Source organism: Podarcis melisellensis (assembly GCF_964234715.1).
Source record: "Podarcis melisellensis genome assembly, chromosome: 4".
NCBI classification, from domain to species: Eukaryota; Metazoa; Chordata; class Lepidosauria; order Squamata; family Lacertidae; genus Podarcis; species Podarcis melisellensis.
This window is the reverse complement of record NC_138531.1, coordinates 11,355,803-11,383,220: the sequence shown is the minus strand read 5'-3', so window position 1 is coordinate 11,383,220 and position 27,418 is coordinate 11,355,803. Positions and strand designations below refer to the sequence as shown.

At 42.7% G+C, this 27,418-nt stretch overlaps 1 protein-coding gene across 13 annotated transcripts in view; it reads left to right on the top strand.

Moving 5' to 3' along the window:
- MYCBP2 (MYC binding protein 2) overlaps positions 1–27,418 on the top strand; it is a 139,336-nt gene that overhangs the window by 106,318 nt on the left and 5,600 nt on the right. For 11 of the 13 annotated variants that reach the window (XM_081907261.1, XM_081907259.1, XM_081907258.1 and 8 more), the window contains 23 exons: positions 130–1,776; positions 2,293–2,462; positions 3,402–3,646; positions 4,721–4,888; positions 5,584–5,741; positions 6,428–6,627; positions 7,272–7,421; positions 8,143–8,303; positions 11,053–11,209; positions 12,411–12,635; positions 13,335–13,400; positions 14,215–14,454; positions 14,711–14,809; positions 15,793–15,873; positions 16,571–16,837; positions 16,976–17,259; positions 17,976–18,072; positions 18,635–18,754; positions 20,782–20,883; positions 22,064–22,192; positions 22,335–22,467; positions 24,506–24,609; positions 26,332–26,520. In XM_081907261.1, coding sequence (XP_081763387.1) covers positions 130–1,776; positions 2,293–2,462; positions 3,402–3,646; positions 4,721–4,888; positions 5,584–5,741; positions 6,428–6,627; positions 7,272–7,421; positions 8,143–8,303; positions 11,053–11,209; positions 12,411–12,635; positions 13,335–13,400; positions 14,215–14,454; positions 14,711–14,809; positions 15,793–15,873; positions 16,571–16,837; positions 16,976–17,259; positions 17,976–18,072; positions 18,635–18,754; positions 20,782–20,883; positions 22,064–22,192; positions 22,335–22,467; positions 24,506–24,609; positions 26,332–26,520 — 5,192 coding nt within the window. The remainder of the gene's footprint in view (positions 1–129; positions 1,777–2,292; positions 2,463–3,401; positions 3,647–4,720; positions 4,889–5,583; positions 5,742–6,427; positions 6,628–7,271; positions 7,422–8,142; positions 8,304–11,052; positions 11,210–12,410; positions 12,636–13,334; positions 13,401–14,214; positions 14,455–14,710; positions 14,810–15,792; positions 15,874–16,570; positions 16,838–16,975; positions 17,260–17,975; positions 18,073–18,634; positions 18,755–20,781; positions 20,884–22,063; positions 22,193–22,334; positions 22,468–24,505; positions 24,610–26,331; positions 26,521–27,418) is intronic. The other 2 variants (XM_081907260.1, XM_081907256.1) reach the window with 2 other exon arrangements.

Below are 27,418 nucleotides of genomic sequence, written 5' to 3'. Positions count from 1 at the left end.
TATCTATCTATCTATCTATCTATCTATCTATCATCTATCTAGTATTGTCTACTCCTATCCTGCGTTGTGATCTGTTGTATTATAAATGAGCACTTTCCCTTTAATGTCATTATAAAATGTGCCATACAGGTGACAGAGTGAATTTCACTGCAGCTGCTAGACCAGTTTCTTCAGCAGGGAAATCCGATATGGCTTCGAAGTACAGAGCTGACAGCAGGTCACCTAAACCCGATAGCCGTATGAGCCACCAAGCTACAGACCAGAAGAAGCCCAGGAATATAGAGAGCTTATCTGCGAGCGAATCGTTGATGCTAAAATCTGACACTGCAAAACTGAGGTCAGATTCCCACAGCAGATCATTATCTCCAAACCACAACACCCTGCAAACCTTAAAATCTGACGGAAGGACAACATCTGGTCTGAGGGCAGAATCTCCAGGGCCAGGAACGCGATCATCTTCTCCAAAGACGATCTCAGCAGGGAAATCCTGCACATCTGGTGTTGGATCTCGCCGTTCCTCATCTCCTCACGAGAAGACCCTGTCTCAGAAACCTTCAGCCCCAGTGAAAACAAAGCTTGATCCGCCTCGGGAGAGATCTAAGTCTGATTCATATACACTTGACCCAGATACCCTTCGCAAAAAGAAAGCACCCCTAACAGAACCACTGAGGGGAAGGTCCACTTCTCCCAAACCAAAAATTGTTTCGAAAGATGGGAAACCTGCGGCAGAAACCGAAAACCGAGCCCCTTCCCCTCACGTTGTGCAAGAAAACCTTCACAGTGAAGTTGTTGAAGTCTGTACTTCAAGTACCTTAAAGACCAATAGCATTACAGACAGTACTTGTGAAGACAACTCTGAATTCAAGAGCGTGGACGATTGCTCGAACAAAGTTCATTTCAGCATAGGAAAAGCACCGCTGAAAGATGAGCAGGACACGAGGGCATCTCCCAAAGTGAGCCGCAAATGTGCAAATAGGCATACAAGACCCAAAAAGGAAAAGTCCGTATGCCTTTTCAAAGGCGATGGCTCCAGACCCATAGAGCCCGCCAAACAAGCAATGTCTCCATCTGTGGCTGAATGTGCCCGGGCTGTCTTTGCTTCTTTCCTGTGGCATGAAGGAATAGTCCACGATGCAATGGCCTGCTCGTCTTTTTTGAAATTCAACCCAGAACTTTCGAAGGAGCACGCACCCATTAGAAGCAATCTTGGCCAACAGCCTGCAGAGGAGAAAGAAACCAAGCTGAAGAATAGGCATTCCCTGGAAATATCTTCTGCTCTGAATATGTTTAACATAGCTCCCCATGGGCCTGACATATCGAAAATGGGCAGCATAAACAAAAACAAGGTCCTCTCTATGCTTAAAGAGCCTCCTCTTCATGAACGATGTGAGGATGGAAAAAGTGAAGCTACCTCTTTTGAAACTACCAGTCACCATACTATGAAGTCCAAGTCTCCTCTTCCATTAACCCTCCAACACCTGGTAGCCTTCTGGGAAGACATTTCTCTGGCAACAATCAAGGCAGCTTCTCAGAACATGATTTTCCCAAGCCCCGGGTCCTGTGCCGTGTTGAAGAAGAAAGAAAGCGACAAAGATAGCAAGAAGTCCAAAAAGGAAAAGAAGAAGAAAGAAAAAGCGGAGGCCAGGCCGAGGGGAAATCTCTTTGGTGAGATGGCTCAGCTTGCAGTGGGAGGGCCAGAGAAAGATACCATCTGTGAACTGTGTGGGGAATCCCACCCGTACCCAGTGACGTACCACATGAGACAAGCTCATCCAGGTAAGATGCTCATATGGCAAAGAGAATGGGAACCGACCCAGAGGTGTTTGAGGGCTAAACTATAGGCATGATGGCAGCAGTCGTGTTTCGTTTCATCATGTGTTCGCCCTATTCATGTAAAAACCAAAGAACATGGCACCAGAATGTCTGTGGGGACCAGAATTGGGTAGGCCACTTTTGCCTGATAAGGGGGACAACACACTTTTTGATCACTACATTGTGATCTTGCAGTAGATACCTCAGACTTGAACTTTACCGTTCATCAGCTGATGGATGGTGATTTCAGCCATCTCTGTGTGCCCCACACCTGATATTGCATATTATGGGACAGGTGGGTGTGGTGTTGGGGGAAACAGCCTTACAGGTCAAATTGAGACCTGTGCTGGCCTAAATTTGGCTCACAGGCCGAAGGTTTGCAACCTCTGCTTTGAAGACTCTGCTCTCTGTGACTATGTGGCCAGGCAAACCAAATAATGGATTTAGAGCCTATTAAACATGACTTTTCGTTATTTTAAGGTTGTGGCCGCTATGCTGGTGGACAAGGCTATAACAGCATTGGGCACTTCTGTGGAGGATGGGCTGGCAATTGTGGCGATGGTGGCATAGGAGGAAGCACATGGTACCTAGTCTGTGATCGGTGCAGAGAGAAATACCTCCGTGAAAAGCAGGCAGCAGCAAGAGAAAAGGTATTTTTAATCTGTTTCTTGCTATCTACAGCAAGACTGTGGAGTTTCTGCAGGAATGCCCTCTAGGAATAATGTACCTTTGTTCTCTTTACACCAACCTAGGTGTGTTCTGACTGCATTATTCCCTACTGTATCGGGAAGTCTGAGAACTCGCTGGGCTTTGGGATAGCAGGAAGTGCATTTTGAAGCTAATATTGCATTTCATGCGTATACCTTACATCCAGATTGTAAATGGCTGCCTCCCTGACAGTTTGTATAAATTGCTTTCAGAAGACTAGGAAAGTGAGCTTTTATAAGTTGGAAAATAGTTCTTACTTTCAGGCTGCCCATGCCATTAAAAGACTGAAATAGAAGTATGGCAGGCAAGACAGTGGCTAACGACCACACAAAAAGTGGGCTAGTAATTTTAATGAACTTACTTGCAGTACTGCTGTTTACTGGGCTAAAATCAAAAAGTCAAAAATGGGAAAAGAATGTGATCCGTAGACCTGCATTTGTTATCTGCCACAGTCACAGGGCTGTCACATTTGGGTGTACTGAATGCTCGGTGCTCCCATTTTCCGCATGTGACTGTGAAAGAGAGAAAACTATGCATTTATAGTAGGGGTTGCTGGTTCTGCTATCAATTCTGTGTTGTATCTGTAGAATGCAAGAATAATTTCCTACAAAGTCATATAAGTTGTTCTAAGCCCGAGGAAGATGCTATCCTGAGAGGCCAAGATTGTCCTCCATGTGATACCAGGAACAGAAGTTCACATGAAGCATACTTTTTCACCTGCACATGCTAGTTGAGTAGTGAAGAAGGGATGAGGTATAAGCAGTGGAGCTCTGGTGCAAGGTGCTAAAGCTGCAATGCTTAGCATGGGTATTGTTCCCTCTCGTTGGACCCTGAAGTTCCACTGCCATGGTCACGAAGTAGCATTCTTTGTCTCCCTGTAGGTCAAACAGTCTAGGAGAAAGCCAATGCAAGTTAAGACACCTCGTGCCTTGCCCACCATGGAAGCCCATCAGGTGATCAAAGCAAATGCATTGTTCTTGCTGGCCTTGAGCAGTGCAGCTGAGCCCAGTATTCTGTGTTACCACCCTTCCAAACCATTCCAGTCGCAGCTTCCGAGCGTCAAGGAAGGCATCTCGGAGGATTTTCCTGTTAAAATGACTTGTCTCTATCTTCAGACGTTAGCAAGGTAACAATAAACAAATAAACATATTGACTCCCTCCCAAATGTGCCTTAATATCATTAATAACTCTGCTTTTCTAAAATGCATTTACTTTGTCTTGAGATAACAGTAACTTTAAAACTAAAAATCTACTGTATAGGTGTTAAGGGTAATCATTATTGCTATTAGCTCAAGGATTCCTAGTTTAAAGAAGCAATCTGTTAATTAACTGGAATCACTAACTATAATCATTACCTTTGTGTGTGTGAGATCATTTTCAGTAAATAACATTCAGCTCTTTCAAGCATGGCTACAGTTGGGTTTTAAAGTTTTTAAAAGCACATGTTAACTGTGTCCTGATGATTTTTTATTATATTTACCTTCCTATCAGTCCAAAGAGTTCTAGCTCGTTTCTGAGTGTCTGGTGTTCCTTTAGATGTCTGTGCTTTAAGAAGCCTGTTTGCAGTACTGAACTGTGTGTGTGCTCGTGCACAATCACATGACATTCAGACCACTTTAAGAGTTCATAGGGCACGATGGAGTGAATATCTTCTTAAGGTATAGAATGTAAAATCTCATAAGAAAATAGACTATACTGGAAGTGACAGATTCTGGCTGGAGTCCATTTTGTCTTTGCTTCCACAAAGAGAAGCAGTTGGATTCTCTCCAGAGATCTTACTGAATTTCCAGGTAAGATCCTTTGCTGGAAGTCAGACTGCTGCTGAACCTCCTTTCCTTGCAAAAGGGTGCATATGCAGGTGGCACTTGCAAAGTTTGTATTTTGAACCTTGCTGACTTGTTGCTCAGCCTGTCATCCCACCCAACCTTTACCTCTCAAATTAGGAAAAAGGGGAGTTGTAAAACGAGATTTAATAATTTTGAAAGCTTCCTAGGTTGATCAGAACTTAGAGACATTTAGCCTGTGTAGTGGTATGGTTTTGATGAGCTAGTGTCCCAGGTGTGTTTAGGTAACCGTTAAGCAAAATGATAGTAATATATCATTTTTGTTGGGTTTATGCATTTAAATGATTGGTTGATGACTGATTGGACCAAAAAAAGCCTTGGCTTTACATAACATGGGGTGTCTTAATTCTTTTCAGACATCATCATGAAAACTTTGTTGGCTATCAAGACGACAACCTCTTTCAGGATGAGATGAGGTATTTGCGCTCAACTTCAGTACCTGCACCTTATATATCTGTTACTCCTGATGCCAGTCCTAATGTCTTTGAGGAGCCAGAAAGTAACATGAAATCGATGCCACCAAGGTATTCCAATGTGTATGTTAGTATGTGTTGGTGTGCTAACTGCTAAATTGTGATTTATTTATTTATTTGCAACTCTTCATAACACTACTTTGAGAAAAGCATCAAGAGACCATTTTATTATACTTACTGAAACCAAGGATTTATGTTTACCACCTTTTTTATAAGCTCAAGAAGAAACTCTGATTTCTTTCACTAACCTTCATGATATTTCATTTAGGGAACTGGTAATCTAGTAAAAATGGTAATGTAATGTAATGTAATGTCTGACATAGAAACTCTTAAAAAGTTCGTATAGTCTATAATTTTGTCAGAAATAAAGACGTTGATTGTTTCATTCTAGATAAGCTGAAACCCTGCTGCTGAACATCTTAGAATTTGCAAGATAATTTTTAATTTTCTGGGGGCCAGCACAGACATAATGCTTCCCATCCCTGAATTAAAGCCTTCTACCATGCAAAAGCCTCTTAACCACAGTTTGTAATCATATCTGCACAATGGTTAATGCTAATCAGGATTCACTCCTAAATGCATGATTTGAAATCCGTTTTGGAAACCTTAGAAATCCAGGAGCAAGAAATAGTTGATTGAACTCATGAGCTTTCCCTGTTTGTTACTAGGAGATATATTTAAATTATTGGGTTGCTAAAATGCATATGCCTATAAAGATGTTAATTAATGCACTGTTATCTTTCTAGTTTAGAGACTAGTCCCATCACAGATACAGATTTGGCAAAGCGCACAGTTTTTCAAAGGTCATATTCAGTCGTTGCATCGGAATATGATAAACAACATTCCATTTTGCCTGCACGAGTAAAGGCTATCCCCAGAAGGAGAGTCAACAGTGGGGATGCAGGTAAGGATATAAACTTTGCCAGCTGTGAAAATATTTTAACTATTTGTGTGGATGTATATGCTACTTTGCTGCTTTGTGATTTCTGTGCGATCCCAAATATGAGTTCTGGTGCAGAGCACTGATCAGAACTTTTTAGAGTTCAGTGACAGAGGCTTTAGCATGAAGGCTGTCCGCAGTCATCACAACACATTCTCAACGAGACATGGCTGGTGCCTGCTTGCTTCCTTCCGTCTTGGCCGTCACCTTCAGGAAAAAACTTTTCTTTTGAAAGAGTATGAGTTAGGCCCATTTTTCTTCTTTTGTTTTTTTTTATTTTCTCCCTACCATGTTCTTCTTTTGCATTGAATTTTGGTTTTGGTCAGCATTGAGTCAGTGAGCCCCTTCACTATTATTCACAATTATCAGCTTTCTGATTGTCCACAATGCACAGCACATCCAAAAGCAGTGTCTGTCTGAGCCTGAACATCCAAAGTGTAATATCTGATGAATGTAAAAGGTTGCAGCCAAACTGTTTGCCTGAGAATTAGGATACCCGTTCAGTATAACCAACAAGTAATGTTTAGCATTAAGTGGTAGGACAGATTATTTGTACAGTTTCTGCTTTCAGTAAATTAATACTAATATACTAACCTCCTTAGTATATTATTAACTCTCTAATATGTACGTATTTTTATGCTTTTAAATAGAAGTGGGGTCCTCTCTCCTGAGACATCCATCTCCTGAACTTTCTCGGTTAATCTCCGCCCACAGCTCTCTTTCCAAAGGAGAGAGAAATTTCCAGTGGCCTGTTCTGGCATTTGTAATCCAACATCATGACTTGGAGGGACTTGAAATTGCAATGAAACAAGCTTTAAGAAAATCAGCTTGCCGGGTGTTTGCTATGGAGGTATTTAGTGCCTTAATTATCATCCGAATCAGTGTCACATCAGTAATTCATTATCTTTGTAATAGCATTTTTAGTTTTCCAAAGTGTTTTATCGTGATGTGTGAATGTAGGCAGCTGGACTTACTTCTGAGTAAACTTGCTTAAGAGTGTGCTAGGTTAAGATATCTAGAATGCCATCTATTTCTAAATATTGCTAGCTGCCTTAGTTGCACATACATTGCTATCAGAATACAGTCAAACCTCATGATACGTCCGCTTCAGGTTGCGTGTTTTCATCTTGCGTCCCGCGGCAACCCGGAAGTACCGGAACCGTCCGTAACACGAGGTTCCACTGCACTGACTTTTCTCTAAATGTGACTAACAACCAGTACATGCAGTTTATGCAGTTACTTGCATTTCAGTTCAGCACCTGTCACTCCCATGAGTTAACTTTCTGTTTTTCTTACTACTACACCATCAGCCAGCTAACTGCAAATGCCTGTAAAAAAAAATAACAGTGCCCTACATGTGTCTAGATTGTCTTACTATCATGGATTGCATAAACTGCACGTGTTTTCTACAAAATACTATTGCATCCTCTGAAATTTGGAATCTCCCCTCCAGTTTTCCTCTGCACTTAAACTCCACAACTTTTATGTTTCTAGGCTTTTAACTGGCTTCTCTGCAATGTCATTCAAACAACATCTCTTCATGATATTTTATGGCATTTTGTGGCTTCTCTAACTCCTGCCCCTGTGGAGCCAGAGGAAGAAGAGGATGAAGAGAACAAAGCAAACAAAGAAAATGCTGAACAAGTAAGTTGAAGTGCTTGCAACTTAGTTCACTGTGATGATGTACTATGGAACCAAGTGCATCACCTTTTCCCAATCACCTAATATTATCTCAGCAGATTTTATAATGCCTGTGAAGACAGTGTTTCACTGAAGATAAAATAAAATAAAATAAAATATCAGAATTGCATCAATTTTCTATTTTAACAGACATGGTACAACATTTGTAAGGAAATTGGTTTTGATTATTTTTAATCTGAATTCATTGTCACCAACGACCAATTTATACCAGTTACAGATAGGTAGCCGTGTTGGTCTGCCATAGTCAAAACAATTTTTTTTTTCTTCCAGTAGCACCTTAAAGACCAACTAAGTTAGTTCTTGGTATGAGCTTTCAATTTATACCAGCAAAGCATAAAATATACAGCATTCCCTATATAAGAAAAAACTAAAATAAAAATAGAAAAAATAATGACTTAATATTGATCAGAACCGTAAGGTAAATCATGTGCCTTTTGTCAGAGTCCTCATCTTAATTGCAGTGCAGAAAAACAAACCATCTTGAATTGTGTTGCAACATATGTGGGTACGTGATTAAGCTCACGCTTTTTTTCTTGTAATAGAGCCTCAGATCCTGAATATATACTGGGGAAATGGTTAACATAATGAGAACAGCTAGACGTGAGTGTGCCCTTACTTCAAGAGGGCAGCTTTCCAGATGTAACTTACGCAATTTGAATTTCAGGAAAAGGATACAAGAGTCTGTGAGCATCCGTTGTCCGACATCGTGATTGCTGGTGAAGCAGCTCATCCTTTGCCCCATACTTTCCACCGTTTGCTACAGACCATCTCTGACCTCATGATGTCTCTCCCAAGTGGAAGTTCATTGCAACAGATGGCTCTGAGGTAGGTGCTAGATACAGAAAATCTCCTTTAAAAATTGAGCAGAGAGAAGGTAAACATATATATATAAAGCCTTTTTTTCATTTAGAGCAAAAGTAGGGGAAAAAGCTACCTGCTCAGATATTTAGACACCAGCTCTGTATGTGACTGGGCACATTTCAGTATGCAGCATTCAAATGCCCAGAATTGGGATGCTTCACAAGGTAATTGGTAGGATTTGTTATACTGGACATATTAACACAAGTTTTTTTGCTTGCATTTTGGAGCAATAGGAAACCATAGAATCCTGCTTCTGTCTTGTAAGAGCTGAGTACATTGACTGATCAGGATTCTTGTATTTAAAACTCAGTAAAAATGGTTTACTTCTTTCATGTACCTTCCTGCCTCCGAGCAGGTATAAATGTGGATTTAAACTTGTCAGGATATATGGAGAATAATCCCTTGTTCCAGTACCGCAGTTGTCTTGTTTCCGATCTGCAGCTCTGGCACCATTTCAAATAATAAAAGCAGGCTTCTTCCAGAAGCAATACCAACAAATTGCAGATTGTGATGACACTCCATTGGCTATTACTTGCATCTGGCTATGTGATTATATCATTGCCCTTGCTCTTGAGCAGTCTTCATTCAGATTGGGCTGTGTAATGACCATGAAGCTGGATCAAATGCTTAAATATGTAAATATTTTCCTACCATTTCCCAACCTGCTCATTCATGAAGAGTGTGTGTTCCATATTGCAAAGACTTGTGTCCCCCCCCCCAAAAAAAATTAAATACACCTCCTTTTGTTCAGCCGTACTTACTTAGTCCATATTAATGTAAGACCTCATTCGTTACTTTCAGAGACAAACATTAATGGAACTGACATCTAATATCCTTCAAGTATTGTTAGCCTCTAGGCCCTTCCCTGTCTTTTCTGTTGTTAGTCTTGAATCTCAGGTGGGTGCAGTGGTGTAGCGGGGGAGGGGCTGAGGGGGCCATCTCCCCGGGCCCAGTTTTTTTTGGGGGGGAGGACACAACACAACGCCCTGCCCCATAGTGAACCCAGCACTATGGCACTGTTGCAGCTGCTGGGGCCTGGGGTGCATGCCTGTTGCCTCCTTCCCAGCCAGAGGGTGCAGTGTGAAGGACACAACAGCTGACGACACCTTCCTGTGAGCCCAGCGCTGCTCACAAAAGCATCGCTGGGATCTCAAGGCCCAGGGCACACGCCTGCTCGTGGCTATGAGTGCGCCCTGCTTCGTAGCAGAAGAAGAAGAGTTTGGATTTGATATCCCACTTTATCACCACCCTAAGGAGTCTCAAAGGGACGCGGGTGGCGCTGTGGTTTAAACCACAGAGTCTAGGACTTGCCGATCAGAAGGTCGGTGGTTCGAATCCCTGCAACGGAGTGAGCTCCCGTTGCTCGGAACCTGCTCCTGCCAATCTAGCAGTTCGAAAGCTCGTAAAGGTGCAAGTAGATAAATAGGTACCACACTGGCAGGAAGGTAAATGGTGTTTCTGTGCACTGCTCTGGTTCGCCAGAAGCGGCTTACTCATGCTGGCCACATGACCCGGAAGCTGTACACCGGCTCCCTCGACCAATAAAGTGAGATGAGCGCGCAACCTGAGAGTCGGTCACGACTGTACCCAATGGTCATGGGTCCCTTTACCTTTACCTTAAGGAGTTTCAAAGTGGCTCACAATCTCCTTTCCCTTCCTCCCCCACAACAAACACTCTGTGAGGTGAGTGAGGCTGAGAGACTTCAGAGAAGTGTGACTAGCCCAAGGTCAACCAGTAGCTGCATGTGGAGGAGCAGGGAATCAAACCCGGTTCACCAGATTACGAGTCCACTGCTCTGAACCACTACACCACACTGGCTCAGTGTGCAGTGGTTCAGGGGTCACTCTCATGGCATGCCCCACCCCCAGGTGTGTCCTGCACACACCCTGGTGCGCAGCAGGCGCAGGCGGGGACCGCTCCACCGTTGGATGGGTGAATATTTTACGCACTTGTTGCCTAAAAGATAAGAAAAGAATATTTTTATACACCACAGCTGCTGCCAGGTTACTGATAGCAAAAATTTGGAAAGGGGACACTGTCCCCTCAATACAGGAGTGGTTAAACAGGCTATGTGAATTCATAGAGTTGGCTAAAATGACAGCAGCCATCAGATTTCAATTGAATCAGAAACTCAAGAAGGAATGGACTTGTTTAGAAGAATATATATGACAAAACATTGTTCGAAAACAAATTTATTGATATACATGGACATGTTCGTAGAGGTGTGATAAAACTATTGTAAGATTGTTCCTGGGGTCAATGTAACTAATATATAGAACACAATGATAAGTTTTAAAATATAATAAAGGATGTCGAGCCGTGGTGGAGGGAAGTCACAATAATAGGTAAAAAGAAATATATACACACACACGTTTAGTAATGAAAGGGATACAGAATGGGAAACAGGAATTTCTTTAATGTATTTCATACCGTATATTCTATATATCTCATAGCCTACATTTCATGTTACAGTAAGTAAATAGATAGATAGATGATAGATAGATAGATAGATAGATAGATAGATAGAAAGTTAAAAGGTATTTATTTGCCACATAGATAGACATGGGAACTCAGCAAATAATGGAATGCGTTTCTTCTTAGTAGAGCTTGGGCTGCCTGTTCAGAGTCTTAAGCTGATGATGTATGCTCTGCTCATGGTTCATTGGATGCATTTAAACTGAAGAAGGGTGCTTATTAACTTAATTTTTTCAGATGCTGGAGCCTCAAATTCAAGCAATCGGATCACCAGTTTCTGCACCAGAGCAATGTCTTTCACCACATTAACAACATTCTGTCCAAATCTGATGATGGAGACAGTGAAGAAAGCTTTAGTATCAGTATCCAGTCTGGCTTTGAAGCTATTAGTCAGGTAAGTCGTATCTCCCAAGTTTCCAGGGAGGCAGTAGATGAGCATATCTTACTAATCAGAAATGCATGCAGTCGCTTAAAATGAAGTTTCAGAAGTACTTCATTTTCACAAGTTGATATTTCCCATATGTGTAGACTACTGGTTTTCAACCAGTGTGCTGCAGCACCCTTGGGTGCCTTGAATAATGGTCAGGGATGCCCATCCTCGGATCCCCTCTTGTGTCTCTGCCTCCCAAAGGCTGGCACAGCTGTTTGTTGCAGCAGCCCTGGCTACAAGCTCCACAGGCGAATGATGCCTCTGGGAGGCACCTCTCTTTGGGGCGGGGGGGGGGGGGCAAGGTCAGAGACCAGGGGCGGCAGCAGCTGCCTGAAGGACTCCCAAGGAGAGGGGAGAGGAGAGGAGGCTGAGGGAACACGGCACAAGGGAGGGTGTTCAAAAAAGGGTGAGAGGCAGCCAGCTGTGCAGGCAAGGGGTGACATAACTGAGCTCCTGAGCCCCGCAAGGGTGCTCCAGAAAGAATGTAGTTGGTCAAGGGAACCATGGACTCAAAAAGGTTGAAAACCTGGTGTAGACCTATGGGAGCAAACACAGGTTGTGATATGTGGCTAAATGGTGTCAGGCATCTGATTTTTGGATGTGCCGTCTAGTCTTGTTGTTGTTTAGTCATTTAGTCGTGTCCGACTCTTCGTGACCCCATGGACCAGAGCACGCCAGGCACTCCTGTCTTCCACTGCCTCCCGCAGCTTGGTCAAACTCATGCTGGTAGCTTCGAGAACACTGTCCCACCATCTCATCCTCTGCCGTCCCCTTCTCCTTGTGCCCTCAATCTTTCCCAACATCAGGGTCTTTCCCAGGGAGTCTTCTCATGAGGTGGCCAAAGTATTGGAGCCTCAGCTTCAGGACCTGTCCTTCCAGTGAGCACTCAGGGAGCAGGAACTGGCAAGCCACTCCAGTATCCTTGCCAAGAAAACTCCATGGACAAAACCATCTAATCTAGACACATGTTAATAGAAACAGTGTCTTTATTCTTACTTTACTTTTTAAAGAGAAACTTCAAACTCAAAATCGCTGTCTCATTTCATACCTGCTCTTCATTTAAACTAATCAAGAAAGAATGGTTTGTACCACAGGAGTGACATACTTTTTGTGATTTTTTTGTTTTTTTTACCTCTTTGACTCTGAAACTCCACTGTTTTGACAGGAATCATGTATAGTGATTTGTCTAAAAGACTTAACCAGCATCGTGGATATTAAAACGTCAAGTCGCCCAGCCATGATTGGTAGTTTGACGGATGGGTCGACAGAAACCTTCTGGGAATCTGGAGATGAAGATAAAAATAAGACTAAAAACATTACCATTAATTGCGTCAAAGGAATTAATGCTCGCTATGTGTCTGTCCATGTTGACAACTCACGGGATCTTGGGGTAAATCATATTCTGTGTCATATTTCTGCATGAATTTTGTTGAAACAAAGAATAGCAGAACTTGCATATTCTCATAAATTTGCACTGCTGTAGAGAGTGTAAGTTATAAAGTAGTTAGATCAAACTGTATCAAACGTTCTCTGTCCAGTTCTGCAAGGGCTCTTGAGCCAGTGGATGGGTGAACAGAGCAGTCCAATGCAACAGTTGCACTATTGTAAATGCATTGTGCAGTGACGTTACCAGCAAACCTGCTCATGCATTTTCTTGCACAGCAGTCTACCACTGTCATGAAGCATTTCACCAGTGGAACAAGCATGCTGCTAAGTTACTTTAATTTAGTTACTACTTTGAATGCAACCCATAGGATTGAGTTATAAAATCCTTGGTTCAGAAATGCAGGGTCCGTGCATTCAAAAAGAGAATCCCTTATACATCATCCCGCATATAGCACAGACCTACAGAAGTGAGTTGACAGAATATAGAATTGATAGCTTCAGTTGATTTAAACGTGTGAGCCGACCCACATGGAGTGAAAATGCTGAGCTTTAAAGTTCTTTGGCTATCGCAGTTCTGCTTTTCTTCACTATCTAGTTTTATAAAATTACATATATTCATGTCCTGCACTTTAAGCTGTGTTGTTAGTATTATCAACACATTTGAAAGCGTCTTTTTATTTTTGTTTCATTCTGTCACTTGTAGAACAAAGTGACTTCGATGACCTTTTTAACAGGCAAGACAGTAGAAGATCTTTGCAGAATAAAGCAGGTAAATAACTGATTTAATTATGAAGAAGAGTACATCTTAATTCTTAAAGAATATATGGTACTAGTTGGAATGTTATAGTTGCTTTGTTTGGCTCACAGCCCTGCAGCCCCAAAGCAATGAACAACATTAATAGATGTTACAAAAAAACATACAGTAAAAGTGTGATACATACAACAGCTCAATGAAAACAGTATAAATAAGATAGCATCAAAATTCAATCAAGCATGCCGATTATGTAATAGGATCTGACTACCATTAGGCACAGCATATTGGTGGTGGCAGAAATCTTTCATTCTATTTGGCTCCTTTGCAGGAGTAATATGCATTTAACATGCCATTCAAGGGACTTACTTTACAAAATCTCCATAACTGAACATTAGATGCCCTTGCATCATATTTGTACTATGTCTCTGGAAGAAACAAATAGAGATGTGGGAAATGAATGCCTTCCACCTCCTTATGTTTTGCATTTTGTCCCTTGTATGTGCCTGTAATAAAGGATCAGGTGGCTGCAGAATCTGAATACTGATACAGTTTTAAATTGCCCAGTCCTGTGTACAGAGAGGAGGGGAAGGTCAATCTTTAATCTAATTCATATTGGCAGTTGTTTTGAGTTGACATTGGTTGGGTTGAAAGCTCTGTCTGTGGTGATAACCCATTCACACATGCCCAGCCCTCAACTGTTGAATGTGGATGCGTGAATCAGACTATTAAATATTGGCTTTTGAACTAGTTACTTGTAAAGGCAAGTCATTAGTTGTATGTGTGCCCCCTCCCCACCTTACAAATCCGTCTTTACATTCCTGTGTACTAGGTTGACTTGGATTCAAGGCATATTGGCTGGGTAACCAGTGAACTTCCTGGTGGAGATAATCACATCATCAAAATTGAATTAAAGGGACCAGAGAACACTCTCAGAGTTAGGCAAGTGAAAGTGCTGGGATGGAAGGATGGCGAAAGCATCAAGATAGCAGGCCAGATTTCAGCAAGTGTAGCTCAGCAAAGGAACTGTGAAGCTGAGACGCTGCGGGTCTTCAGACTTATTACATCTCAGGTGAGACACTGAATTGCATCACAACAATTCATGTTTAGTGCTGTAAATTAGACATACGATCTAAGAGTGACTTTTGTGTAATTCTGTCTTTGAAGCTGTTTCAATGAAAGACTCTATGGGAGCTTTATGCGTGTGTTTATTTTTGAATATTGGGTATCTGCTATGAACTGCACATAGATGTTTTAAAATGGTTAATGCAGCTGCATAAAAGCTTGTATGTAACTCCTCTACTGTTGTTTTATCCATTCTCTAATAGGTCTTTGGAAAACTCATATCTGGAGATGCTGAGCCAACACCAGAACAGGAAGAGAAAGCTTTGCTGTCTTCACCTGAAGGAGAAGAAAAAGTACACAATGTATTTATTTGTATTCTATCATTACTATGATTCTAAAACTAGTAATGAAAGTTCTGTCAATTTCTGACTTTTGCCATGTTGGACTGAATTCCCTTACCTAGATTTTCCTTTTAATTCAGTCGTGGTTTCGCCAAATTGCTAGTAATGCTGGATGTTTACCTACATGCTGGAAATATAGACTTTCTTTGGGATTACTTAACTTTCAGCAATAGTCAGGGAATGTTTGGCAAGATTCATAGTAAGCCATTTATTTATTTCAGATGCATTGATTCACCAGTCGTTGAACCTTGGAGCAGCCTCACTATTAATGTTTTGTTCTGATTAACAGCCACTATTTAAAGTCCACGTCTACATCCCAGTTTCTTCTTAATTCTTGTTGCAAAAAGCAGTTCACTAGGAAGCCAATGCATGGAAGCACTATCTGCAAGTAAAGCAGATTGTTTTAACTTGCACAGTATTTTATTGCTTTAACAGTAGGAACTCCTGTGTTAATATCCAGGTCCTGCAAAAAGCAGCTACGATTCTTCTTGCCAGAAGGTCCTACATAAACATATGCTCAGTCATGTTCCCATTTCCCAAAAAAGTAGATGTGGAAGTCTCTGGCTGCAATAGTAACCCCCTTATAGCCCAACGGAATTTCTTCTAAGTAGACATTATTAAAATTGCACTGTAAGTCACAATATGCCAGATTCTCCCAATGCAAAATTCTGTCTCTGACCTCGAAGTCATACTTGGAAGCTCAGTTCTTCATAGAGTATTAAACTCTTAAAAAAAAACCAGGACAGTATTATTAACAACTTCTTCTTTAAGAGGAAAAAATGTGTGATGTGTATATATTCTTCAGCGAATTTATTTTGGCTAGTTATTCTGTTTTCGTAAATGCCAGCATATGTAAGGAAAGCAAAACTGTTCTAAGTTTCATGTTGCAAAAATCAAACCGTGGAACATAGGCTCACATCAAATGTTAATGTTTCCATCTAAAGGCAACTTCGGATGCAGACCTGAAAGAGCACATGGTTGGAATTATATTCAGCAGAAGTAAACTGACTAATTTGCAAAAGCAGGTTTGTTTACTACAGTAGCCTTTTATAGTTTTGAGCATTCTACACACCCTTGGATATGTGGTCTCCAGGGCACAGGGGAGAGTGGGAAGTGGCAGCCATTGGGGAGAGGAGGGCAGAAAGTGGTTGGGAGAAAGAAAGAGAGTTTGGTGGCTGCTGAGCATTTTTTTAGCTTGTTAACTACCCCACATTTATGCAAAAGGGGTAAAGCAGGTTTTTGTTTCTTTAAAAAGAAGAAAATGCAAACTAGAAACTTCTGGGGATATAAGCAGCAGAGCAATTCAAAAACAGTTTTGGTAGGGGCCAGGTAATTTACTCAGCAGAAATCAAAAGTTTTGTGTTTTACAAATTAATTTAGGGACCATTTGTTGAGTTACTGCAGATACACCACGTACACGTGGCGATCTAATGTTAAGTCCCTGGACTTAACATCTAGAACATTTTGTGTCAGCTGAAGCCTATGCATGTTCAAACAGTCCCTTTCTTCATCAAATGACTTAGGCACAGTGTAATCCTGCAAAATGTTCTAATGTGGTGGGAAGAGCATAAGGCTTATTTTTGCATGGTGTCATGTGCGTATGGAATTTGATCATGGCATCACAATTAAAACACTGATGAGTTATAAATCAGCTTAATTGCACTGGAGTCATGAGGTGGTTGATTGCAGTTAAATTACTTTTTCCTGTTTCCCCCACGTTAGGTTTGCGCTCATATTGTACAGGCTATCCGAATGGAAGCGACTCGCGTTCGGGAAGAATGGGAGCATGCAATTTCTAGCAAAGAGAACGCAAACTCTCAGCCTAGCGACGAGGATGCCTCCTCTGATGCCTATTGCTTTGAGCTGCTGTCCATGGTGCTGGCACTGAGTGGCTCTAACGTAGGGCGTCAGTACTTGGCTCAGCAACTGACGTTGCTTCAAGATCTCTTCTCGCTGCTACATACTGCTTCGCCCAGGGTACAGAGGCAGGTTAGTGCAAAATGAAAATGTTCATACGGTATAAAGAGGCATCGTAGTCAAATTTAGTTGAAGTTGTTTATAATGATCAGTTGATACATTAACTCAGACACTGAAAATGTTGACTAACTTCCTGGGTGCTTCATCTAGGTGACCTCCTTACTTAGGCGTGTGCTGCCAGAAGTCACCCCGAGTCGCTTGGCTAGTATCATAGGAGTGAAGGCGCTGCCCCCGGCAGATATAAGCGACATCATTCATTCAACAGAGAAGGGAGACTGGAATAAGCTGGGCATCTTGGACATGTTCCTGGGTTGCATTGCCAAAGCACTCACTGTACAGCTGAAGGCCAAAGGAACCACTATCACTGGCACAGCTGGCACTGCAGCTGGCAAAGGAGTTACTACAGTTACATTGCCAATGATTTTCAATTCCAGGTTAGTAGATGTTGCACTCTTTTAATGTTCTTTCAGTATCACAGCACAGGGAATTAAAATGTCCCCTTTCAAAATAGGACTACCATACGTCCATGAATTGCCAGACATCTCCTCTTTTGGGGGTCCTACATGCCCATCAGGGGGGAATTTTACATTTTAAAGCAACTGTCCTGGATTTTTGGCTTTAATTTTGTGTGGGCGGCTCTGGTTCAGGCTTGGGCTGTGGCTTGGGCAATCTGGGCTCTGGCTCTGGTGCAGGTGGCCTGGGCTCTGGTTCAGGTGTGGGCGGTTGCCCTAAAAAACGCTCAGCAACCTTTGGTGCCCAAATTTTTACCCATTGAAATACGCAACCCTATTTTAAAAACATGTCAAACATTGTGTTCTCGAAGACTGCAAAATGCATTTTATTTCAATACAGTCATACCTCGGGTTGCAAACGCTGTGGGTTGCGTGTTTTCGGGTTACGGGCTGTGCTGAACCTGGAAGTACCGGAACGGGTTACTTCTGGGTTTCGGTGCTTGCGCATGTGCAGATGACTAAACCGTGCTTTGCGCGGGCACAGAAGCGCCAAATCGCGTCACACGCGGCGCTGTGGGTTGCGAATGTGCCTCCTGCATGGATCACGTTCACAACCTGAGGTATGACTCTACTGTATTCTCAGGTTCTTTCTAACACTGATTTTATACATATATATGTTTGCTTTTTCCCCTTTCCAGCTATCTTCGACGAGGTGAAAGCCACTGGTGGATGAAGGGCTCAACACCAACACAGATTTCAGAGATCATTATTAAGCTCATCAAAGACATGGCTGCCGTAAGCTTCCAGCATCTTAGCGTACTGTGCTGCTTTTGTGCTGAATTGGTCCCTGCACCCTGCTTCCCCTGCACTGAGATTCCCCTTTAATTTCAGAAAGCATTATTTTCTCCCTGCACCGCATCATCGGACCACATCCGATGGGACTAGAGCTCCACCTAGTGGTAGCATGCAGAATTCACTGTTTTCCATGGTTGTTGGCCATCATCCCATGGGTGAATATTGCCACCTAGCACCCAAGGCAGGCAATGTTCAGAGTCGATAAATGTGCAGCTCCCCTGCCCCCCCCACTCCCTACTGATTTGGAAGCCCTTGCTTTTTCCGACAAGTTTTTCCCTTTCTGAGCTCTCTGTATTGCTAACAGAGCAAAGCCCGCTCAGTGCAGACTCCAGAAAGGTAAAGATGGTCTCGCTGGGGCAATTCAGACATATGCATTTTTTCATATACATGACATCCCTGGAACGTAACCCCCATGCGAGATGCCATTGTTCTGCAGTTTTAATGTACATTTCTGCACAGTGCATTATATTAGGGCTCAGTCTAAGTTGTGTCTCTTCCACAGGGTCACTTGTCTGAAGCTTGGTCCCGTGTGACAAAAAACGCTATAGCTGAAACAATCATTGCGTTGACCAAAATGGAGGAAGAATTCAGGTCACCAGTGCGTTGCATTGCAACAACCAGGGTAAGAGTGGTTGGTTATTCTGTTACACGTTGTATCTTGCTTATTGGAGAGGTTTCTCCTGGGTTAGCCACCTAAGGTTTTTGTGTCTTGGTTTAAATGTGTGGGCTATTGTTTTTTCCTTGAGTAAATTGTATTTCTTTATATACAGTGGTGCCCCGCAAGACGAATGCCTCGCAAGACGAAAGGGTTTTTCGGTTTTTGCGTCGCTTCACTAGACGATTTTCCCTATGGGCTTGCTTCGCAAGAAGAAAGCCCATAGGGAAATCTCCAGGGACCTCTTTTAAATGCTGGCGGTGGGGAGGTCCAGGAAGGCCGGCGGGGGCCGAAAGGCTTTGCTCCCCACCGCCAGCATTTTAAAAGCGGTCCGGGATAGCAGGGAAGCGCTTCCCGCTATCCCGGACGGCTTTTGAAGGCAGGCAGGGGGGAGCAAAGACTTTCGCCCCCCGCCGGCCTTCAGAAGAGGTCCAGGACCTCTTCTGAAGGCCGGTGGGGGGCGAAAGTCTTTGCTCCCCCCCGCCTGCCTTCCCGGGGGCTTTAAAATCGCCCCGGGACAGCGGAGAAGTCCTCCGCTGTCCCGGGGTTTTTTAAAATGCTGGCGGGCGGCAGCGAAGGCTTCGCTGCCGCCCGCCAGCATTTTAAGATCGCCCGGGACAGCGGAGAAGTCTCCGCTGTCCCAGGAAGGCAGGCGGGGTGGAAGCAAAGACTTTCGCCCTCCGCCGGCCTTCAGAAGAGGTCGGGGGACAGACTGTCCCCAGACCTGGTCTGAAGGCGGTTTCCATAGGAACGCATTGATTGATTTTCAATGCATTCCTATGGGAAACCGTGCTTCGCAAGATGAAAAACTCGCAAGACGAAAAGACTTGCGGAACGAATTAATTTCGTCTTGCGAGGCACCACTGTATATCACCTGTACAAGAATAATGATGATCTTAACAGGAGAAACACTGATAATAAGAAAAGCATCTGATTATATTTACTGCTGCAGAACTTTTCTGTTATATTCCCATTGCTAACAAATTTGATTTTCTTCCAAGTACATATCTGCTGGGAATTGTGTTCTATGTGTAATATTATGAGTTTGAAAAAGCTACTTCTTATGCAGAGATGGTGCTTTGTATACAAAATGGGAAGTATCAGTTTTAGTAGCTACACAACATTGTTGGATCTCTCATCCCACCATCCCCTCCATTTGTTAAAACTTTTTTTGACCATAAATTCAGTATTTCACAGAGAAAATGAAGATATATATAAACTTCACACAGTTTAATAAGAGGCAACTTAGTTGTGTATGCGTAGCTAAATGATATTTTTGAAAAGGAGATGACAGTGGTTGCAGAGAAAACGAAAACCTCTTTAGAATAGTACTAAATTTTCTAAATTTCTAAAATAAGCGCTCATCAGGTGTGGTGTGAGGTACAGAATATATAAGCTGTTCGCAATATATTCTGGATGCCTTTTACAAAAGCTTATGCTGGGTTTAAAAAAATCTTAAATGTTCATTACTCTTTTTGCTGAACTTTTGCATGTTGCTAGAGAAAATGTAGAGTTTGAAGATGGTTATGTTTAAGTCATCAATATAAACTCATTGCTTAATTCCTAGGATTAATATGGCTTAAAAGGTAAAGGTACCCCTGCCCGTACGGGCCAGTCGTGTCCGACTCTAGGGTTGTGCGCCCATCTCACTTAAGAGGCCGGGGGCCAGCGCTGTCCGGAGACACTTCCGGGTCACATGGCCAGCGTGACAAAGCTGCTCTGGTGAGCCTGCACGAGCACAGCACACGGAAACGCCGTTTACCTTCCCGCTATAAAGCGGTCCCTATTTATCTACTTGCACTTAAGAGTGCTTTCGAACTGCTAGGTGGGCAGGAGCTGGGACCGAACGACGGGAGCTCACCCCGCCGCGGGGATTCGAACCGCCGACCATGCGATTAGCAAGCCCTAGGCGCTGAGGTTTCACCCACAGCGCCACCCGCGTCCCCAAGTATGGCTTACCGCCAAATAATTTGATCTTGTCCTCTTTTTAACAGCTCTGGCTGGCTCTTGCATCGCTTTGTGTGCTCGATCAGGACCATGTAGACAGACTTTCCTCTGGAAGATGGATGGGAAAGGATGGGCAGCAAAAACAAATGGTAAGGAATAAGCAGCAACAAACTTTGCAGGAAGCATAAACTTCACCAGCTTTTGAATATATCCTTAGTTTATCTACTACTGTGCAGAACTTGCAATGTGAACAGTTAAGCATGTGCTTTGTGCCTTCTCTTGTGTCCACGACAGTAAGTGTTCCTGCAGTTGCTTGTTGGAGACTTGCCACTTGTTGGAGAAGATTGGTGCACTTTTTATTTACTTTTTGTTAAAGGGGCTGATGAGAGACACTGGGTACAATCTTACAATGACACCCCAATAATAAAAGGCTGGAAAGAAGGGGGGGTTCCCTTCTCCACCTTTACCAGCAGGACTGCATTTACTATATTTTTGAAGCCGCTGATTCCTATTGGTGTCAGTTTATGCTCCTAGTGAGTGGTTTTCAACTTTCGTGTTAAGGAGATCATTGATGGAAGACAAGTGTCTCTGAAAGACAGTCTTTTTTTAGTCTTCTCTAGCACTCTATTCGAACAGCAGTCCTGGGTCACAACTAGGATTGTTCTTGGTATCACTTGATGCTCTTGCTCTCATTTTGAAAAGATATCTCTCATATTCTGCACATGAACTTTTTTAATACTATGCTAACCTATAATACACTGAAAGGTTTAAATGTTTCTTTGATTGTCCTTGAATCTTCCTGCCACAGTTGTCATCCTCTTCTGCCACACATGGGAGAGAATGGCACACCCTTTGAGAACCACTGAATTTAAAGTATTGTGGATTGCAAAATAGCCACTGGGGAAGAAATGAGGAGATTAAAATGTGCCCAGCACCATTTTACAATCCAACTTGGGGTTTAAATTTTAGTATATAAAAATATACATTATTGTTTCAGTAGTTTTCTAATTGGATCATATTGTTTGACACTTGAAAGCTGAAACAATCACTGTTCTCTTGTTCAACAAATTACAGCCTGGTTATATCTGTCATAAAGCTCCCTATCTGCCTCATTCTGATTTTATTTTTTAAAGCAAATTATTGGGGTGAGGTTCCCACCCCCTCAAAAAATCTAATTCTGAGAACCTCTTACTACTTATAATTAACATTTTATATGTTAAAAAGCTGCTGCATATAAATGATTGAAATACAAATAAGTTTTTCTTCCTGTTCGGATAAAATAAGAAAATTTTCCATTGGCTTGAACTATTTGCTCTTTCCTCCCATCAGCCTATGTGTGATAACCATGATGATGGAGAAACTGCTGCAATCATCCTGTGTAACGTCTGTGGGAATCTCTGTACCGATTGTGATAGATTCCTCCATCTCCATCGGCGAACAAAGTCTCATCAGAGACAGGTAACGTGTGATGTTTTCATCCTCTCAGGGCGAAATGATTTTGTAGAAACGTAGATCCATATGTACAACTATCACCAGAGATTGTATCTTTGAATGATCTTTGATTTTGCCAGTTTAATATGTGTTTGGCTAAATCTGACAGGTATTCAAAGAGGAGGAGGAAGCGATCAAGGTTGATCTTCATGAAGGTTGTGGTAGGACCAAACTGTTCTGGCTGATGGCTCTTGCAGACTCTAAAACCATGAAGGCTATGGTAGAGTTCAGAGAACAAACAGGTAGGATGTATTTTCATATTATTATTTGGGTAGTTAGGGTAATATAAATCCCTAATATGAGATGAAATGTTCCGTTGACTTTCTGTAAAACATGGGTTAATTAATTTACTAAGAAACACATAGGTCTCCATTATGCACAGTTTTAACTGGATCATCAACACAAGCAGCAGCAGAACTTTTTTATATAAATCAAACATGCTGCTTAGTACTCAGCTAAGCTGAACAGCTGATCCTAACTCTTGCAGAGATCTGCATACTACCAAAGCAAAATAAATAAAAATGGAAGGAGAGATCATTTGTATGTGTTTAGTTTGCATCATTTGCACAAGACTAGGTAATAGAACTTGGGTTGATAATGTCAAATTTAAAAAATATATATTCTTATCACTATCCCTATCAATATTATTATTATTATTATTATTAGCCCTTTATGTAATGCTGGTAACACCTACTTCTGGCTCATAGTTCAGTGGAAAGCACCTCTTTTGCAGAAGGTTTAGGCTCGGGTCCATGCAGAAGGTTCCAAGCAGTAGATGAGGCAGGAGTGGTGAATTATATGTGTCCCACCTCTGCCACCTTCAGGGCCACCAACTGCTGTCATAATTGTGGCTGCCCAGCTGCCACCACCACTGCTGCAGTGCTTTGATTTCTTTCCCTTCCCCACCCCTCCATGCCTCGTTCTGAGTCATCATGGTTGAGGTCATGCAGGGAGTGCCTCTCCTCTGTCGCTGCCATTGGTTTCCAGAGCACCAAATTACTGTTTAAAGTTAATGTAAAGCTTGAAAGTAGCATAAAAGTTTTGCGCTAGCTTTAATGAGTAAACTGTGGCATCGAAGGCATGCTCTGTCACCTTGCCCACGATGCCTTGTTTTTGAGAAAGGGCATCTTTCTCGGAAGGAGGCACAGAGTGGGTTACACCACCACTTGTGTCAGGAAGAAATGTGTGCAGCAGAGAGGCAGGGGAGGACAAGGGGGATGAGGCTGTTGGGATTAGGAGAAGGAATTGTGATGCATTCTCATGTAATAATAATAATAATAATAATAATAATAATAATAATTATTATTATTATTATTATTATTATTTATACCCCGTCCTCCCCAGCCAAGGCCGGGCTTAGGGTGGCTAACAAGCAATAATAAAAACAAGTTGAATGAATACAACTTAAAAACAAGATTAAAATACAACAATTAAAATATTGAAACATTGAAATATTAAAATGCAGCCTCATCACAGGAGGAGAAAGGAAAAAGAAAAAAGAAAGAGGGGGAGGGAATCAAATTGGCTCCAAGCCAAAGACCAGGTGGAACAACTCTGTCTTACAGGCCCTGCTGAAATAAATCAGATCCCGCAGGGTCCTGGTCTCATGAGACAGAGCGTTCCACCAGGCCGGAGCCAGTGTTGAAAAGGCCCTGGCTCTGGTTGAGGCTAATCTAACTTCCTTGGGCCCAGGACCTCTAGGGTGTTGCTATTTATGGACCTTGAGGCTCTCCGTGGGGCATACCGGGAGAGGCAGTCCCGTAGGTACGAGGGTCCTCGGTCATGAAGGGATTTAAAGGTCAAAACCAGCACCTTAAACCAGTGCAGCTAGAAAAGCACTGGGTGAATATGCTCCCATGGCAGAGACCCCGTGAGGAGCCTCGCTGCAGCATTCTGCACCAGCTGGAGTTTCTGGGACAGCTTCAAGGGCAGCCCCGCGTAGAGCAAATTACAGTAGTCAAGCCTGGAGGTGACATGTCACATGGATCACTGGGGCCAGGTCGGGGCGGGAAAGTAGCGCATTGTCCTGTACTAGGCCTGGTCTCAAGTTCAGTCTCTGCCACCTCCAAGTGAACATTATCTCAGGGAGCGAGACTGTTTCCACACAGGGCACCTTCATACCTGTTGATCCCTTTACTTTGCAATAGCCAGCTTTACTTAACAGCTGTATGTACAATGCCTGTTTCTTCTGGGAAAAATGGTTAACACTCACCTTGGCAAAAATAACGAAAGAAGACATTAGGCGAAGCGTACTAACTTTGTGTCCCATTGTTGATCTAGGCAAACCCACTACGAGCAGCTCTGAAGCGTGCCGTTTTTGTGGCTGCAGAAACGGAACAGAATTATCAGCAGTGGGCAGCGTCTGTTCTGATGCCGATTGCCAGGTCTGTGTGAACTGTTGAATCTTTCCACCCCATTTATAAGTGACACATTATTTTGATTCTGTATTGTGAGAGCTCGTCCGCAGGTTGCACACACCCATACATAAGAAAAACCCAACAACCTGCTTCCTTGTTGCAAAACATCTCTGCTGAAACTTCCACACCTTTCGGTATGTGCGTTTGCCAGGGTTGCAGGTAGGGGATAGGAAAAATTTGGCAGAAAGGCTGGGGAATGCTTTAGTACTCCCACTGTCATCCTCCAAATTACCCTTTTCTGAACCTGCTTTGAAGTAATTCTGGCAGCTCATTTCTTTATCTTGCATCCATTTACAGTGGTACCTCGGGTTACATACGCTTCAGGTTACATATGCTTCAGGTTACAGACTCCGCTAACCCAGAAATAGTACCTCGGGTTAAGAACTTTGCTTCAGGATGAGAACAGAAATCGTGCTCCGGTGGCGCGGCAGCAGCGGGAGGCCCCATTAGCTAAAGTGGTGCTTCAGGTTAAGAACAGTTTCAGGTTAAGAACGGATCTCCAGAACGAATTAAGTACTTAACCTGAGCTACCACTGTATCTGTATTGTGTAGCTGAGTTCTAAGAGCTTAGTACTTCAGTTAGCTTGGCAATGAAAGCTGTACCAGAAACAGACATTTTGTGCCAAGCGTGTTGAAAAGATAACATAAAGAGGATGGAGACATGGTTTAGTACTTTCTAATAATTTATTTGGGCAGTAACATTCGTTAGACAAGAAAGGTCTGAATTTTCTTTCTTGGAAGATTTTAAAGGGTCTGGATGAGCATTTAGGGTGCAACTTAGTATAAAGTGAGATATCATCCTTTTGAGCTTCTTTTAGATAACCAAGAAGCACTGAGAGAGAACAATACTGTTCCAATACCCCCTTATTGAATAGGTTCTCCTCCTCTTCAGTTTGCAACAGAGGGATTTTTCAGGCAGTGGGAAGGGAATGAAATGCATGCAGAACTGAAAGAAGGAAGTGCACAGGTGATAAATAATTCCCCTCCTTCCATATTTTGCCTTCTTCCATCATTCTTGTTCACTCACACACCTGCCAGGTACATCTCTCCTTCCCCATGCCCTTGTTCCACTTGAAGCGCCAATTCTGGCAAAGGGAAGAAGAAATTACCGTATTGGCCTGAATATAAGCCACACTTTCTTTCCAAATTCCGACCGTGAAAAGTTAAAGTGTGGCTTGTATTTGCGACCTTATGATATCGCTGCTGAAACAGCTGCCCACGAGGGCTGTCAGGGGTGCAGGACAACGGCGCCCGTCCCGACTGCGGCTCCCAAGCCTCCCCCAAAACGTTGGAAAGAAGGGGGAAGGCCGCCGGCAAAGAGCCCAGAGAGCAGCCCGGGAGTGCAGGGCGACGGCGCACAGCCCACCCACTGCTCCCAAGCCTCCCTGAGCTACTGTAAGGAAACAATTGGAAAGCAGACTGAACAGGCAAAAAAACCTCCCAACCAGCCTTTTTTTACCCCCCCCCCCCATTTTAAAGGTATGGCTTATTTGCGGGTGCAGCTTATATTCGGCCCAATATGGTACTGACGCATACTGAGTCGGTAAGGCAGCTTCCTATATGATACAATTACTACTGCTGTTACCTGTTAAATCTGTGGCAGGACTTTTTCTCCTCTCTGCAAAGTTGAAATTATTGGCTCCAACCACCTGAGAGTTTATAATGTTAGTTTACATCTGTTTTCAACAGGAGTACGCTAAGATAGCTTGCAGCAAGACTCATCCTTGTGGTCACCCCTGTGGCGGTGTCAAGAATGAAGAGCATTGCTTGCCCTGTTTGCATGGTTGCGATAAGAGCACCACGACCCTTAAGCAAGATGCTGATGACATGTGCATGATTTGTTTCACGGAGGCACTTTCGGCAGCACCGGCTATTCAGGTTTGAATGTTGTGTTTAATATACAAAAACTCTAGCTGATTCTCAGAGGTTCCTAGTTAATCAGCAGGGAGCAACTTTGTAGAAATCATGTTTGTGCCAGCAAGTAAACTATGAACTATTTAGAGTTGCTATTTTTGTGCTGCTTTTCCAGGTGGTGTTAATTGCTAATAAATTCTGATGCAAGCATTTCTGCTCTTCTAATTCTCAGAGCATTGCCAACCTGCTTTGGTTCCAAGTTGCATTTGTACCACTCAGGTGCTTAGTAGGTGGTCTTCCTTTGTCAGGTTTATCCTGAAATTTACCCTAATGATCGGTTCAACCCCATTCCAGGTGTGGTCGCCTAGTTAATGCCTTGAGTTATCTCATATGGATGATCTCTATCATGAATTCACAATCCTTGACTGCTCCCGATCAGTTTTTATTCCAAATGTTTGGCTTCTGTGCCAAATTGCATGTGCCCTTCACAAGCTTTTTCTAATCTAAGGCAGTTTAAGCAGCTGTTGGATCTTTTAATCCTAGCTCTAGGTTCTGAATAATTTTAATGCAGTGTTTTATTAGTTGTATTTGTTTACATTTTTTTATTATCTACGATGTTCTTTTAACAACTTTTTTGTAATTATCTACTGTGTGAGACCCAGTTATGTCTGCAGGCTTGAGCATAATGTGCTAGCATAATGTGGCTTCCTGTTTCTCCCTTCCATCACCACACTTCAGGGTCTGCTTCAGAGGGTCTTCAACCCTCTGGAACATATTTTGAGTGTACATAGGTGGCTGGAGAGGAGAAACCAGAAGTTATGTTGTACTAACAGACACCCATTCACACTGTGTTGGGTATCACCCATTTTTTCTTACTGTATAATCAGAGTAAAAAAATTTTTTTCCTGATTTGCAGTTTGTC